We start from the raw sequence: 18,577 nt of genomic DNA on the forward strand, positions 1-18,577 counted from the left end.
TCTTCTTTGCAGCTGTAAACCCAGCAAACAACATTCTCTTTTGCAATGAACTTATACAGAGATCAGAATCATCATTGAGAAGACATAAACCCGGATTAGACATATAATCAATTTGTAGTAAAGAGGACAAAACAGCTCTTCTATCTTGTTTAACAGTCGGGTCTCTTGAGTTTTGTCTTGTTTTTCACTGTTATTAGAAACCAGGAATCTGTTTCCACGATCTCTGTTCAGTTTCTTCAGTTCTGTACAGTTACTTTCACTGACTTATTTTTCTGTTGACTTATTTTTCTGGTTACCGGTATCTCCTCCAGTGAACAGAATGATGCTGAACTGAGCAGCTCTTGGACAACTCCACAAACAGCATTATCAGCTTCACTTATTACTATCCAGACTGACTTTATTTCTGTCAGAGAAGATCTTATTTGTGGAGTTGTTTAATCCTCCTCTGCTGAGATCTTCACAGATGTAATGTCTTCTTTTCTCTTCAGTTGATTTCATCTAAGACTGTGTCTGAAGTCAGTTGTAGATCTTGTGTTTCTGCTCGTCTCTTTTTCTGTTCTCTTCTTTCCTTCAGTGATTCTGCTTGTTAACAGGCTTATTAAGGCTGAGATGACTCCATATTTAATATACACAGGTGTTGTGGCTCAGATAAGGTCCAGTTCTGGTTTATTTCTTTGCTCTTGGCTGACATGTGGCATTGCTATGGCCTGCTTGTGGGCCAGATCATCTTTCCACATGTGCCAGATGTGGGCCGAAACAATGTTGCTATCTGGGATGTAATATATTATTGTCATTCTGTGTTACGTCTGTTATGATAAAAAATAAAAATAAAAATAAAAACCTGAACCAATCAGGTGTACCTAAGAAAGTGAAAGTGAACAAGCAGGAAATAAATCTGGCACACCCAACACAAGGATGTAACACACAGTGCTATAGCCGTCTGCTGCTCTGATGGACGTTTATAACTATTTCTAGACAGTCTTGAACTGAATACCCCTGTCTGGTATAGTTCATGCTCTTGTATTATTTTATTTGCTCTAATTAGTGTGGAGTGAGTGAATCAGGAACATCAGAGGGGATTTCCACATCTACAGGTGAGAATATCTTACAGATATTGACTGAATATGTTGTTGCCAAACTTATTTTATTCCATAATTATCTGAGATGATTTCATTTTCTTTTCTTTGCTAAATTTCTTTCTTTTTAATGAAAAGTTTGTCTTCATTTTCATGTTACCTTCACTGTAAAACATTTCTAACCCTCCCAAATCAAAAATTTCAAGTGACCGATAACATCTAAATTTTTCAATTGGCCCAAGTGAAATTCTGTAAATTATAAAATTAAATTTACAGATTTTCACTTGGGCCAATTGAAAAATTTAGATGTTATCGGTCACTTGAAATTTTTGATTTGGGAGGGTTAGAAATTTTTTACAGTGTTCTTATAATTGTGTTCCTAGTCTTTAAATTCTTTCACACCAAATCTTACTAAAAAACGGAGAAACAAATCGACTAATCTCAGCCGAATTATCATTTTAAAAGCACAAGCTGGACTGAAGGAAATGCAAATTCACAATGTTCACAATGACGCATCAACACAGAGCTGCTGCCAGCAGACTGACAGAAAAAACAAGCAGAACAAGTTCAGCAGTCAAATACAGAACAATACGGAAGTCCTGAAATGCAAAGTGGAAGAAAAAAACAGAGTAGGGTGGATTTGTTAATATCTTTAGATCCTTCCTGAGAAGTCCTAAGAGTTTTTCCAACCCTCGGCCACCAGATGCCACCATCAGTAAGCATCTACTGCTTACATTGATTCCTCGATTTATCGTTGAATAACACATTTACAGAAAGGTTTTGTCCATTGTAATGGAGACATGTTTCTTATTGCATTTTTTAGTTGGATATGTAGCGCCCTCTACCTGTCTATCTTTAGATTATTTAGCAGCACACCAGGTTCATTAAATATATACAGAAAAGTGGAAAAGTTTGGTCGTTCTGATGTCACTGAGTAAATTCTCTCTCATAAAATGACTCAGAATGACACTCTATGCTCACATAATATTAACTTGTCAAGAAGAAATATATATTTTGACAGAATAAAACTCCAGGAGTAGAAACAAAATGTAAGAGTTAAAATATCTAAGAGTTCAAATACATATTTTTTTAAAAGCAAAATTGCGAGATATGTGGTCATATTCACATGTGGTGTTCAGTGTTGGCAGTCTAGAAGCAATACTGGTTTCAACCACAGTATTACCATAGTCAACAACAGTATTACCATATAGTCAACCACAGTATTACCATAGCAGGTCCTTGATCCAAGTACAGGCTCAACACTTACTAACATAACCAAAAATTTTAAATACCAACATAATAGAACATCAAACATTAACAAGTCTCTCCGTTTTCTCAACTTGCTAAAAAAATAATAAAATATCGCTTTATTTCAAAATTGACTCTCCCACTTCAGCCCTGTGCAAAGCATGATGGGAAGTGAAAGTCCTGTATGACTGTCATGCTCTGTTCCCTGTCAGTTAAGTAGGACTCCATCCATTGCATGCCTCATGCGAAAAATTAAAAAAAGATGATTTTGATAATAGTGTCTGGTGATTCACAGTGTCAAAACCTTCTTAAGGTCCAAAAAAACTGTGCCTACTATACCTGTCTTTTTCACCATTTACCTGTCTGCCTCTCTCTGTACCGTGACAATACCACCCTCATCTAATTTTACTTGGATGTTTTTAAGAAGGAAACAGTTTGCTCTGTCTCTGTGGTTGTGCGAAATTCAAATTGCATTGGGTGTGGCCCAAGTTTAGATGGTTTTTCAGCTGTTCTTCTACCCATTTTTCTATCACCTTGGATATCACTGATAGAATACTAATGGATCTATAATTTGACACCATTGTTCTATATATCGGAGATACATGTTGTTTTCCAAGAGCTTGGAAAAGTACTTTGCCTAACTGACAGGTTGATCAGATGTGCAAGTGCGTCCTTGTGTGATTTTAAAAATGTGGTATCCAAACCATGAATCCTTTGCTTTTGAATTCCTTAGCGAGGTTATAATTTTGATAACCTCTGATTCAGATATTTCCTTTATTTTAAAAATAGGTTTAGCTTTATCAATGGGGATAGATGGTATAGTTTCAGTTGGGATACCTTGCGACAGCTCTCTGACTGAATTTATAGTCCAGAATTAAATATAGTGGTATTTATTACCACTTCAAGAATCTATAAGGCATAAGATCAACAAATCTTATCTACGAATGTGTAACACAGTTACAAGCGATGAATAGAAGACGTAAATGGCATTTGTCCGTATTCTAGATAAAGACAGTTCTGTAAATTTTATTGGCAGCTTGCAATCAGTGTGCATTACCGCCATCTACTGGACTGAGGTGTGATCACATTGGGACGTCATCATCCAAAAAAAAAAAAAAAACCTTTAACATCCTATAGGATCAAAGCCCAAGCTTCAGCTGGCGCTGCGTGTTCAGCTCCTCCAGCTTCCACCCTGAGCTCCTCAACCTCCAGGAAGAAAGAGGGGGAAAAGAAACAACAACAACAACAACAACAAAAAAACTAAATTCAACTTAGGCTACCAGTTGGGTTTCTTTAAGAAAAGTTATAACCGCCCTAACTGTGGACTGTGTGCTAGTTATAAGACTTCGCACTGAATGTCTGTGTGGAAGTGGTTTATGTGTGTGTGAATGAGGTGCAGGTGTGTAGTGCAATCAGTCCCAGGTGAGAGGCATTATGGGAATTGGAGTTCGGTGAGTGAGTAATGTTAATATTCCGGAGACGGTGGTGAAGAGGAGGCGGTGCGGGAGCCTGCTCTGTAACACATGGTCAATCTGCTTCTTCATTTAGAGGAGCAATCTCGAATAAAGCGCCTCTTTTTTCTTGATCTCTCGTAATTTTTTTTTGACACAAGTGCGAAGGAGTTCCTTTTCTCTTTCTCTAACCTTTTCTGGGACAGAATTACTCTGATTCTGATCTTTCCATGATCCTCCTGTTAACATGGGGTGATTGTCTTTAAACTCTTTCCATGATTTAAAGTTCTCCATCATGAGGAAGTTAAGGAAAAATATGTTTTCATTCCTGATAACTTCAGAGAATAAAACAGCACACAGTGCAGTGGCGTCTCCAGAGACCTGTATAGCTTTAACTTTGCCATGATAACCATTAATGAAGTTCCAGAGCGTCTCAGAACAGTTTTTATTGAAAAGTGGTGATGTTTGCCATCTCGTATAACAAATATCTCTGGAATCAACATGTACCTTTTTGTCACCTTCTTTGATTGGACAGCTGTTCAGGGTCGTTTACCTTAGGCTTGTTTGACTTCATGCAGCTCTGCGCAGACCGATTGGCGGCTGACTTGAAGCAGTGCATGCCGGTTAGAAGTTTTGTCCGACTTGATACAGCTTAGACGCCACGTGACTGTGACGTATGCCATCAAAGTAGGGGAGACCGGGGACAGTTGCAACACTTTTTGCATTTCTCTCAATTACTCAGAGACTATTTGGACTAGACCAACCAAATTTGTATATATTAAACTTGCATCTGTCTGCTAATTACCCATACCATTTAAAGATGATTATATATGACATATCGTTCACAGTATTTATTTGAATGGAAGAAGTCAGATGTTGCAACTGACCCCGACCCAGGGGACGGTTGCAACACAACCCAGGGACGGTTGCAACATGATTAAAAATACCTTAAATTTCATTAATTAACTTAAGCTTTTTGTCTCAGTGAGCATATAATTCTGAAAATATTAACTGTTTTAGGCCTACTATAATATTATAGTATTATTTATTTCAATAATATTATTGTAGCCTATTATTTATTTATTTAGTCATATTTATCAAATAACGGTTATTGAGTTTTGTTTGTTCATGTGTAGAACATAGGCCTACATAGATTCAGTGTGCAGGAATTACAGATTCTATTTAATCCCTCCATATTTCAGTGTCAGACAGGAAGAATTGAACAATTTGCAATGCAACAAACTTTTATTAAACATGCAATTTATAATTTGTTGCAACCGTCCCCGACCCTATCAGCCATGACAGAACATCATACTCCTGCTAGACACACTGACTTTGACACATGCTAACCATGTCACTTAGAAGTCAACAAAACAATAATTCAAACTAAGTAAGTTTTGATTAATTCATACAAAATTTCAGGACAGTATGACAAAAATATATCTAATGAAAAAATTTACTTTCATACCTCCAAAACAAGTTTTGTTCAATAAATGCAGAAGCAGATGTTGAATATGTCTACCGTTTTCTTGGTGGGGGGAGGGTCTAACTGTGCATGTTCAGTATGAGTGTCATCACTCTAGCTTGTTTCTGATTGGAGAAAAATGACATGTTGCAACCATCCCCTGTTACAACTGTCCCCGGTCTCCCCTACCGCGCGAGCAATTCGAGAGTAACCGGAGAACTCAGCCAGCGCAGCTTCTCAAGAGCGGCTGCAGGAGGGCTGATGACGACACAGCTGTTCCACGACTGGCCAGATCCATTGCATGACAACGATCACGTGTGTTTCGTGTTTATTCGAACACCTTTAGTTCCTCTAAAGCTCACAAATCATTTTTTATAACAGTAAACACTCTTTTCGTGTCGTTGTCATGTTATATTGTGTCATGTTTATCAAATTAAAACTGCTTAAAAAACGTAGACTCCACTTCATTGATAGTAGCTTATGTTGAACTTTATTCTTGTTCAAACAGACGCTGTATGAAGCAGTACATAAAGTATTGAATGAAAATGTCTCTGAAACATCTGTGTATTATTTGGCAAATATTGCATTTATTTCACTTCAGCTGTGGTAAAGTATGCAAACACCACGTGAGCGGCAGAGCCGGACAGTAACTGAGAACATTTACTTGAGTACAGTACTTAAGTACAATTTTGAGGGATCTGTACTTTACTCGAGTATCATTTTTGGGGAGTACTCATGACTTTACTCACGTACATTTGAGAGGCAAATATTGTACTCTTTACTCCACTACATTTCTATCCATAACTGTGAGTACCCGTTACTTCTTCTAAAAAAAAAAAAAGGAAAAAAGAAACCCTCAATTTGTTGTTTCCCTCTCAAATGTGATTGGATTGTGCAGGCGCCACTGATTGGGACAGCCTATCAGCAATCACCTTCAGCTTTCCGCCAAAGTCAACTCCATGGTCAGATTTAGATAAGAGACGAAACCATGGACGAAACAATGGATGAAGACGCAGCAGGTCCATCCCGGGAGTATTTTTTTTCCCAGGATGGTAGGGGAAGACTCATGAATATTCATTAGGGAAGTCATCCCTGATTGGTCTTAACCCCCGTGATGGGTAGGTTTAGGGGCGGGGTTAGGGGTAGGTCATCAGACCAATCAGGGATGACTTCCCTAATGAATATTCATGAGTCTTCCCCTACCATCCTGGGAAAAAAAATACTCCCGGGATGGACCTGCTGCGTCTTCATCCATTGTTTCGTCCATGGTTTCGTCTCTTATCTCTTATCTTTGTGTGAGACTGGAACGATGTCATTTTCGCGCGAAGAAAGCAACATAAACAACAATGGATGACATACAGCAGATCTTGTTCTTGCTTCTCAGCGTGTTTGTCACAAGAAGCCAAGCGCCGACATTAGGCATTTCTCGATAGCAAGTACGCAAAGTTCGGACTTAATTGCCAAGTCCGACTCAGGAGAATGACTCCCGAGGACGCAAGTCTGGTTATTCTGCATCACTCCGCTCGCTCTGCTATATATTAAACATTTTAATATGGTCCAGGCAATATGTGCATTTGTACTAATCAACAGATGTTGCAGTAAACAACATTACAGACCATCTTCGTTGTATTAAAATTTAAAATGACAAAACTCAACCCAGTCTCTTTTTGTTAAATTTCAGTTGTGTCATAACGTGACCAAAAAGTACGAATACATTACGTAACTGTTACGTTGTGTGTTAGCTGGGTTAACTTTACCGTTGTATGGTTAGACTAGAGCGCTGACTTTGTATGTTTGACTGAATTGTTTGCTTTTTTTGTATAGCTTCTTGTACCTCTTACTTACTCTATCGAAAAATACAATAAAAGTCCATGGGACCAACCTGTAAAAACATGAATTTATGCTGTGAAAACGGACATTTTAACATGGGTAGGCTTCATTTTTCAGATTAGAATGTTGCCCCTTGTTTAAAATTCATGTTAAACATATCTAATAATTTCTGTAATACTTTTTAATTTTAATTTTGCAACTTTAACTCTAAAGCGTTAAAATATGTATTCAATTTGCATATTAAAACTAGTGTATAAAATGTAAAATGTAAATTGTATAATTGAATTATCATTTTCATTTTGCAACAAACGTTGCCATTTTAAATATTGCATTGTCATTTTGCATATTACATTTCAAATTGAATATTGCTGCCCATATGCTTCCATATTTTCTTGATGAACAGGCATATAGCCTACTGGAAATATTTCTGAAGTGACACTTCTCTCCAAACAGCTTGTGCTGCAAAGCTCCTCCAAACCTGTGATCAATCCTATTAATAAATCCATTACATTTCAGAGTACATGATTGTTTCAGTACACGTGATTTGTTCCTCTCTGGTGCCGTGACGTCATCATCAGCATCACGTGATCATATTCCTGCATCTGGCTTTATGACAGAGATCATTTGGAAATCTTGAGAGCAAGAATGAGCAGATATTGATGAAACACACTAACTGAACACACACACACACACACACACGAAACAACGAACAATATTTCCAGTAGGCTATATGCCTGTTCATCAAGAAAATATGGAAGCATATGGGCAGCAATATTCCAAACATTTCACACACGTTTTCATTATTAAATGTAATATGCAAAATGACAATGCAATATTTAAAATGGCAACGTTTGTTGCAAAATGAAAAATGATCATTTAATTATACAATTTACATTTTCCATTTTATACACTAGTTTTAATATGTAAATTGAATACATATTTTAACGCTTTAGATTTAAAGTTGCAAAATTAAAATTAAAAAGTATTAAAGAAATTATTAGATATGTTTAACATGTTCAAGCAAAAAATGTAGCAAAATGATAATTTAAATGTTATTTTTCTTAATTGTGTTTTACACTAAGTTAAGACACTTGCGATTGCAATAAATGTCCCGCAATGAATGTAGCAAAATTTTATTTTGATTACAGGTGATGGCGTCGCCAGCCCCCCCGACCTGCTGAATTGCACTACTTGAAAAAATATGCATTGCATTAACCCTGCTTCCATTTTAAAACCATTTTATGGGCTAAAATTCAACATGGTTGTATATTTAAGCTGTGAATATTTCAATTCCAAACATTTCACACACGTTTTCATTATTAAAAATCAATAATCCATATTTACCTTTCAGATTTCACTTCCAAAATGTTAATTCTGTTTAATATTCGACCGACAATTTTCGGTCCATTTTATTTCGCTTTACAAATTCGCTTCCACAAATTGAGTTGTTGAAATTCGACAGAAAATTTAACATTTGACATCCGGGAACGGCAGGAATATCAGTAGATTGCCGATTGATAATCTCCATAGCTGTTAGTTGGCCTCACCAGCAGGGGGAGCAAGCGGCTGTTGACGAAGAAAACTATAGAGCAAAGGGTGAGAGACTCATTAATTCGTTGAATTACAGAAATGGAGCGAGCAGTATGTTATTTGTGATTATTATCAGGGTGATGAATTGTGATATGGAAAAGCTGATAAAGACACTAAAGCTGTGTTTACATTGAAGTCTTCACTGTTACTTTTGTACATGTAAGTTTTGCACAGCTTTCTCTGTCGTGACCGAGATTATGTTATTCCCCGATGCTGATGTACAGATCAAACGTTAAATCTGAGGTAGCAGACATATATTTCTCTCGGCTGTTTAGTTTTCTTAACTTTATATTGCGGCGCTGTGCAGCAGAACTGGGGATCCCAGTTTCAAATCTAAAAAGTGTGCATTCAAAAAGTTCATGAATGCACACTTTTTAGATAGTTGATATTAAAATAAACATGAGCTCATGTGGTACTGAAAAAAAAATAGCAATATGTAGGCCTACACATGATTTGACAGTTTATTTTAAGCCGAGTCCCTGTGTTCCACCGATATGAGCCGATATGAGGTCAGGGCACTACAGTCCCTACTTCATTGTACCCAAGAAAAGCGGTGGGTCACGAACGAACTTGGATCTACGAATTTTGAATCAGAGCCTTCACAAGCTACCGTCCAAAATGCTCACGCAGAGACGCATTTTCGAATGCGTCCGTCCCCGAAATTGGTTTGCAGCGATCGACCTGAAGGACGTGTACTTTCATGTCTCGATTCTTCCTCGACACAGGCCGTTTCTGCGCTTTATGTTCGAGGGTTGAGCATATCAGTACAAGGTCCTGCCCTTCAGGCTGTCCATATCTTCCCGTGTCTTCACGAAAGTCACGGAGGGGGCCCTTGTTCCCATGAGAGAACAGGGCGTTCGCATCCTCAACTATCTCGACAACTGGCTCATACTAGCACACTCTCGAGATCAGTTATGCGAACACAGGGACCTCGTGCTCAGGCACCTCAGCCAGCTGGGCCTTCAGGTCAACTGGGAAAAGAGCAAACTCGCCCCCGTGCAGAGGATCTCTTTTCTCGGTATGGAGTTGGATTCAGTCGCACAGACAGCGTGCCTCACAGAGCAATGTGCTCAGTCAGTGCTGAACTGCTTGAACACGTTCAAAGGCAGGACGGCGGTCCCACTGAAATTCTTTCAGAGGCTCCTGGGGCATATGGCAGCGGCAGCAGCGGTAACTCCACTCGGGCTGCTGCATATGAGACCGAGATGGGCGTGGCATCATGGCACCCGCCGGGTGACAATAACACCAGTGTGCCGCCAGACCTTCAACCCGTGGTCAGACCCCTCGTTCCTGCGGGCAGGAGTCCCCTTGGAACAGGTGTCCAGGCATGCTGTGGAACTATCACGAGCTGTTCTCCCGGGAGAATGGCGAGTCCACCCCGAGGTGGTTCAGCTGATTTGGAGAGAGTTCGGTGAGGCTAAGGTAGACCTGTTTGCCTCAGAGACTTCCCAGTGCCAGCTGTTTTACTCCCTCACCGAGGGAACACTCGGCATGGACGCACTGGCACACAGCTGGCCCCAGGGCCTCCGCAAATATGCATTTCCCCCAGTGAGGCTACTTGCACAGACTCTGTGCAAAGTCAGGGAGGATGAGGAGCAGGTCCTTCTGGTGGCTCCCTACTGGCCCACCAGGACCTGGTTCCCAGAACTCGTGCTCCTGTCTCCCTCCACCCTCAAAGTACATGCTGCCGCTATTTCAGCATATCATGACCACTATAAATGGCAAAACAGTAGGAAAGCACGACCTGGTCGTCAGGTTCCTTAGGGGGGCGAGACGATTAAATCCTCCTCGTCCCCCCTCCATACCCTCTTGGGACCTTTCCCTGGTGCTTCGAGCACTTCAGGATGCTTCATTTGAGCCTTTGCATTCAGCAGACTTAAAGCTTCTCTCCTTGAAGACTTTGCTGCTGATTGCACTGGCCTCGATCAAGAGGGTAGGGGACCTGCAAGCATTTTCGGTCGATGAATCGTGCCTAGAGTTCGGGCCGGGTGACAACCGTGTTGTACTGAGACCCCGGCCTGGCTATGTGCCCAAGGTTCCTACCACTCCCTTTAGAGATCAGGTAGTGAACCTGCAAGCGTGGATAGTAGATGCCATCGCCTTGGCTTACCAAGCTCAAGGGTAGCCCTGCCCGCTCAGGTTGCATCCAACACCCTCGGCCCGGATATGGTGGAGCGTCTGGTGACAGGCCTTTATCCGCTGAATCCTTGAGAACCGGGTCTAGGCTGGGTCCCATATGTGTGACCCTACTGGGATCCCATGTGTGTGTATTCTTCACGGCTGCTCCTAGACGGTGACTGTGTCTTTCCCTTGGGCTAAGTCACCCACTATTCATATGCAGTACAACCCTCGGGTTAGTCCATAGGTGTATTCCCACATAACTCTTTTAAGAATGTGGCTCCTGCAGTGTTCCCCATAGACTGCAGAATAATATGGACGAGAAGTGGTGAGAAGTGAAGCCGCCAGTGTCCCGATATGACGCTGACATCTTGGGGCTTAAGTCTGCGCAGTAGCAATTTCGGGACCAGACCTGTGCAGTAGTGAGCAGGAAGTAAAGCCGCGAAATCAAGGCCCCGCCCTTACTCTCGGTGTGAAATAATTAATTATAGAAATTTAGATATTAAATTTAAAGCTCCAATCTCCTCAGTCCTCCGAAGATCCTGAAAAAAAGTCTGTTGGTGCTTCAGTGACTACTTTGCTCAGAGAACCTGTCAATCACAGCTGTCAATCATGACGTCACACCACCGGTTTTATAGCATCAAATAACTAACTAAAAACAAACTTATTTTAAAAACAAACACTTGAATTTACATCAGCGTGATAAAAACTACAGTAAATGACAGAAACCACCTTCGGAAAAAAAGATATTTGAAGTGTAATTAAATTGTTTAAAACACGGGGAGGCGGGGTTTATGACCTTTACTAGGACCAGTCACCGGGGGGCGATTGAGACGTTTTGGCTTCACTTTTCAGGGCTTATGCGGCACGCTTGATGTTCCCCTCCCTCAGATCAGGCACGCTTTCCCAGTGTTATCCAATAATCTCACTGTATGGGTTATCACGGAACAACAGTGACAGATACACTCGGTGTAAGCCCTCTCCTTTTGTCCTTCCAGGCAAGGTGTGGAGGCTTACACAGGGCGCTGGATGGGGTGCAGCAGCTGTGGCCCTTTTGTAGGGATTCCTATTCGTCGGTCTCGCCACGTCCCGTTGCCACATCTGCTGCTGCCCGCTGGGGTGACCAGCTTTTTTCAGGCTTGGCTCCTCAGCCAAAAACTGAAGTGTGTCACAGTGTCTGGTTTGTGTATCCCGGGTGTCCACTAGAGGTCTCTTCCTCATACTGTCACCATTACTTCATGAACATCATTTCCCACAATCCTTGTCTGGACTCATCACTGTTCATTGCACTCAGCTGTTTCCCGTTCCCTTGTTAGTTTCTGTGTATTTATATACCCTGTTGGTTCAGTGTTTGTCACGGAGTCCTTGTTATTCGTCACACCATGTTGGAGGTCTGTTTTCTTGCCTGTTCTTGTTTTGTTTCTCGTTTATGGATTGCTTATATGGATTTTGACCCCTGCCTGGACTGGTTTTATGATTTACGGATTACCCATTAAACTGCTATTGGATCTACCCCTGTTTCCTGTGTGTGGTATCGTGACAAAGTGCAATCACACCAGCTGCTTGTTATACCCGCGCTGCGAGGCTGCACAGCTGATGCAAATGGTTTCACTCGAAGTAGATTGGCCTTTCTAGCCAGATTCCTATTCGGCGGTCTCGACGTGGCGTCTCCGTTCCTTCCCTCAGGGAACGAGGGTTACCATATGTAACCGAGATGTTTTAGACTATACTGCCTTTACAGATGCTTTTTTATTTTTTATTTTCACTTTCTTCATGATGTTTTTCCATTTTATCTGGATGAGCTGCAGTTTCAAATTTCTTTGTCAAACACATAGAAGAAAACAATACAAGTTTAAACACACTGCCTTCATGCGCCAGATCTCTTACAGATTTCACTTTAACGATCCAGAAGATGATCATAACTTCAGCTGAACATGGACCTGCTTATGTTCATTTCTCTGACTGTGATTCCAGTTATATCGAACGGTATGTGCACTGTTTTTCTCTCTTCAAGATAAGTCTGCGGCAAGGCAGATTGTTTATTATGTCCTATTTAAAATATCTGCAAACTTACAGTATCAGTTTTGCACACATTTGACTGAATTTATGTTGCTCATGATCTTAAAAATAATTTTTGCTGGCAGAGGCTTCTGCTAAAACGCTTGAAATGAGTTTGTGCCTACATATGGATTTCTTTACAAATTATTTCATTTATTTTCTTTTTAAAATGTATTATTGGTACCCGATAGTGAAGAAAAAACGTCATCACGTGTCCTCCTTCAATAGTGTGTAAAATCATGTGTTATATTTAGTAAATATTAAGAGCACATTTAGATGAATCCCTCCTGGTTTACTTGTCATTTTCAACATGACTTTGCTTGATGTCTTAAAGGTGGGGTATGTAATTTGCAAAACGGCCGGCAGATTTTGAAAATACACAACTCAAATGGTCCTACCTTCTTTCCTTTGACTCCACCCCTTCAAAGAACATGGACATGGATGGGGGGAGGGGGGGATGGTACGACCGTTTGATTGACGCACTTACTGTCCAATGATTCTAGGTGGCCTTGGAAATGATTGGCTGGAGTTTTTCGAGTCCTGCCCGTTCCACAGATGATTAAATTGCTTAATTTTTATTTCAGTGCTTCTAACTCAGTGGCTGTAAGTGGGTTAGGAATAGGATTTTAAGTGATTTTGAAAAAATGGCCAAAAAAGAGAATTACATACCCCACACCTTTAAGCTTTCAGTAGTTTTGTAGGTTGATTTATTTGAGATGACGATGATGATGATGATGATGATGATGATGATGATGATGATTATGAGATTTGTACCTACAGCTTTAATTCTGATTTATTTCTCTCAGTAAATATTTAATAATTAACTGAGAGAAATAAATCAGAATTAAAGCTATATATATATATATATATATATATATATATATATATATATATATATATATATATATATATATACTGTATGTGTGTATATGTATGTCTTTCTGCTGAGATCTTGAGAGATCTGTTAGATAAAGAGTTAAAAGTTTAGTTTAAAGAGTTTCTGTATTGTCTATTGTTTTGTATTGTAAAAAAAAAAAAAAAAAAAAAAAAAACCTTTTGTGATAAGAACGTTCTCCAAAATATTCAGTGTTGGTTTATTCGAATATTCAAATATTGAGTGTCAATACTGATTTTTCACACAGTGTAGTCTTCCATATGTAGTGGTGTGTTATCTGCGTTGTGACAACTCAGAATCACTCTTGAATGCTGAAATGTGTCCCTTCAATCCTCCTTCATCACATCTGGGGTCACAAACAGGTTATGAGGACTCGTGCAGTATAATAAATACGCATAATCTTTACTCTGTTTAATTTGTAGCACTGAGAGCAGCGTGAGCAACAATGCATGATGCTGAAGGATAAAATCGACGTAAGAAAATCACTTAAAGAAAGAAAATACTTGATGAAACATACGTGTGTCAATCACAGGGGGATTTAAAGTCACAATTATACAAGTATAACAAACAATCAGTTACAAGAAATACGGCCTCATTGAATCAGCACGTAAACTAAACCCACCGCTGTGAATACTCACACAGACTGGGAAGAATGAGGAAAACCCAACAATGGTCATGGCAAGTGGAATCACAAAATAAATGTTTTTAATGCACACATATTTAAATATTTTATTTAAGTGAACGTGATTTTAACTGAAGGGGAAGCCAGAATGCTATATTTTAATAGATATATTTAATATGATAAAGTACATATGAAACATGATAATGCATGCACACACTGAAAAAAATAAAACCTTGGATCAACTTAAAAAAATTGAAGTAATCAATCACACGAAATATTTGACATTGACTCAAAGTAAATAATTTAATTTAGATTAAACTGAAAAGTTTAAATCCATGCAAACACTTTTTAAAGGTTGATCCAAACTAATTATTTTAGGCTGAAACAAACTAATTATTTTAAGTTAAATCAAACTAATATGTATAGGTCCCAGTAAATTTATTATTTTAGGTTATCTCAAATAAAAAAAATAACAGTTGTCATTATTTGAAATGTATAATAAATCAAATAAAAAAAATGCTTTTAATACATTTTTATCAATAACTACTCAGAACACTTTCCTTTAAAACATTTATTTATTGTTCAATAAACTGACAACATTGAACATGTTTCAAATGTATGAAGATTAACAGTCTGCTTCACACAAAAATACTTTGAGCCCACAAATTTGTTACATATTTCAAATCATCACTCACTTGATGACATCACATTAGTAGTAATATTAAATTAGGAAGGTTTGTCCTGACAGAACACATTAAATGTTATGACAGTATTGTATACCTGTTTAAAATGTAGGCCTATATGATGATTAACAGTCTCTTTCAGCTGAACACCAGAGACAAATCCTGAATCTGCTCCTCAGACAGTGAACAGTGGAACTCCTAAGACACTGACAGAGTTTCTGATACAGAGCTGTAAGCTCTACATTTAAATACAACTAATGTATATGTAATAGCTCAAACAAAACTCTGAGCCAACAAAGTTGGTGGCGAGGCTGGTAGCCATCGAACTTGGGCAGCCACATTTGTAAATGCTGCAGTAAAAAAGCAGCCTTTAAGTGCAACCTCTTACAAAAGGATCAAAATTCTTAAAGGAACACCACCGATTTTTCATATTAAACTGTTATTCCCTTAACTAAGACAAGTTGATACATACCTCTCTCGTCTCAGTGCGTGCACTCAATCGCTCTGGCAGACGGTGAAACTTTGATAGCAATTAGCTTAGCCCAGTTCATTCATTAGGATCCAAACAGATGAAGTTAGAAGCGACCAAACACCTCCACGTTTTCCCTATTTAAATACAGTTACACGAGTAGTTACACGACCAAGTATGGTGACAAAATAAAACGTGACGCTTTTCTAAGCGGGTAAAATGGATAACTATAATGTATGGCGGAATAGCACTTGGGAGCACTTCGACTCAGCGCAGTTATTATCACTCCTAATCAATCTTCTCACCCTCAGGAGTGATGATATTACTGCGCTGAGTCGAAGTGCTCCCAAGTGCTATTCCGCCATACATTATAGTTATCCATTTTACCCGCTTAGAAAAGCGTCACGTTTTATTTTGTCACCATACTTGGTCGTGTAACTACTCGTGTAACTGTATTTAAATAGGGAAAACGTGGAGTTGTTTGGTCGCTTCTAACTTCATCTGTTTGGATCCTAATGAATGAACTGGGCTAAGCTAATTGCTATCAAAGTTTCACCGTCTGCCAGAGCGATTGAGTGCACGCACTGAGACGAGAGAGGTATGCATCAACTTGTCTTAATTATGGGAATAACAGTTTAATATGAAAAACCGGTGGTGTTCCTTTAAGTCATTTCTAAACACTTCAGAACACTGCCTACTTCAGCCTTTGAGGCTGGTAGCCATCGAACTTGGGCAGCCACATTTGTAAATGCTGCAGTGAAAATGCAGCCTTGTAAGTGCAACCTCTTATTAAAAGGATCCAAAGTCTTGGCTGTAAAAACACCATAAAATTTAACCACAAATGGAACATAAAATTAAGCAAGTCTGTGCAATTCAGCTCTGCCTACTCTGTGCTGTACAGCTGGGTGGTCAGTCTAGTGACTTTTGGGGTCATCTTTTTTCCATCAAGCTCCATCAGGACCTTTTGCACAAATTCAAAGGTGAACTGCAGCCTTTTTGGATATTTTAGGTTAAGAGTGTATATGAGCCCAAAGACCATGGCAAAAGCAGTTGCAACCGATGGCAACTCATACAGGACCTCTGTTCCTTCGATGACAATTTTAAAGTCTTTGGGTGGTTGGAGAGGATCCTCTTTTCCAGTGATAAAGATCGCCAAGGTTGTCTGCTCCAGTTCTTCAACCTCATTTTCCTGCATAAAAAAAAGAGAAAATAAGTACATTATAGTTTCAGAAATCTCCCGATTTCATGTTAGATCATAATGTGCCAAGCTCTTATACACTGTAAACTTTAAAAACTTGAATAGGCGCAAATCAAACGAATCAAATGTTTATTACAAGGGGTGTGACTAGATTAAACAGGGTATATCTGCACAATTTTTACAGTCAAATTTAAGGCTTTTTAAGACCTGAAGAAATCAAAATTAATACCGTACGTTAGGGGTGCGCCTATTGACAAAAATATATCTCGATATTTTCAAAGTCCTGTAGCTCAGGCACGGCCCCACTTTTCATCAGGCCGAGTTCTGCGCAAGTTCAGCAAACTGCAGACCGTGAGGTTCGGGTTTGTTCCGATCAGAGCTCGTGAGTGAAAAGCGCATTTCTGAATATTCCGCTCCGCTCGTTCATTTCGCAAAATATGTGGAATAAGGGCTGCTTCCGACTAAAAGTTTTTTCTAGTCGACTAGTAGGCTAGTTATTCATTTAAGTCATTCGTGGACAAATCGCTCCTTTATATTAATTTAATTATATAGCCTACAGGATAATGAGCCTTTACGTATATATATGAAATATCATCATTGGGGTGAAATAAAAAACATTTTTGTCAGTTTTGTTACCTGACTCATGTGGAAGGGAAGGCAGAACGTAGCCTACTCGGTTACTTTAACCTCGGTTCCCTGAGAAATAAGGGAACGAGTATTGCGTTGCAAACGCAATGAGAAAACTCCTTTTCTCGAGAAAATAACGACCATGGTGTGTAGCAGAAACAGCGGCGAAGCGGCGGAGTAACTTATGCACGATCCGCGAGTGCTGAAGACGTTCTGCACGGCTTTGATGGGTGCGCACTGCGCAGGAGGACACAAATGGGCGGCGACCGCTTCTTCCAGTGGCAGGAGCTTTTCCCTCAGCGCCGTTAACAGATAGAGCGTTAACTGCACACACCGCCGCCGACTTGAGCTGCAAAGAAGCTCTGGCCGCCCTGTCAGGGAAGCTTGACCGCTCTGAATAGTGAGTGAGAGCGCGCGCGCGGCCGGGGCTCGCTCTCGCTCTCTCTCTCTCTGCTCGTTCTTATAGGCAGAAGAGCGCGTGCGCGCTTAAAATTTCATATTTTGGTATGAACATTCACCCGTGTTTTTTCCCTCATAAATGCGAACACGAAAAATAAAATGAATATTATAATGTTTTTTTTATGTTGGGTCAGACAATGATTACCAAATTTCTCTCTCATATTGCTCCTCATAACAACTGAAACATAACTTGTCATAAATAAGGTTATAACTAATGTCAACCAGAAAGTGACATTAAATGTTTTTTTTTGTTTCATAAATTGGTCTGATTGAATTTGTGCTCATTCTAGGATAGTGTGATCAAGAGCCGAAAGACTTGTATGTTTCCGTGGCACAAAAGAAGGAATAAATAACAAAAAGAAAAAACATCGGCATCGGCTATCGGCCAAGTTGTTATGTTAAACATCGGTATCGGCCCAGAATTTCCCAATCGGTGCATCCCTACTAATTATCACAAATGCCCTCATGACATTGTAAATAGAACTTACCAATGATCACTGGCAAGAGCTTCCAAATAAGTTGCACAACACAACTGATTGGTGGCTGCTTCCCTGAAATTGAAAGAGAAAACATGATTACATTTTAGCTGTTAGCCATCAAAGTGTGTTAACTACTAACATCATGCACAAATTAAGAACACAGAACATCTCACATAAATGGATATATACTTATTTTAGAATTTTAGGAAAGCTGGCTAACATTTTGGTAAATTTCTACCACACGTAAATGCTGTTAACAGTGTAGCTGCTAGCAAACTAACATTACCAGCTAGAAATAGCTGGGCCTTG

The 18,577-nt window shown here is 39.5% G+C and overlaps 1 protein-coding gene across 1 annotated transcript in view; it reads left to right on the forward strand.

The window, feature by feature from the left end:
* Positions 1 to 906: 906 nt before the first annotated feature.
* Positions 907 to 18,577, forward strand: part of LOC311077234 (uncharacterized protein) — a 56,138-nt gene continuing 38,467 nt past the window's right edge. The window contains exons 1-2 of the mRNA XM_084139058.1: positions 907 to 1,094; positions 12,657 to 12,764. Coding sequence (XP_083995184.1) covers positions 12,713 to 12,764 — 52 coding nt within the window. The 5' untranslated portion in view covers positions 907 to 1,094; positions 12,657 to 12,712. The remainder of the gene's footprint in view (positions 1,095 to 12,656; positions 12,765 to 18,577) is intronic.

Source organism: Abramis brama (genome assembly GCF_963993115.1).
Source record: "Abramis brama genome assembly, contig: SCAFFOLD_101, whole genome shotgun sequence".
Taxonomy (NCBI): Eukaryota; Metazoa; Chordata; class Actinopteri; order Cypriniformes; family Leuciscidae; genus Abramis; species Abramis brama.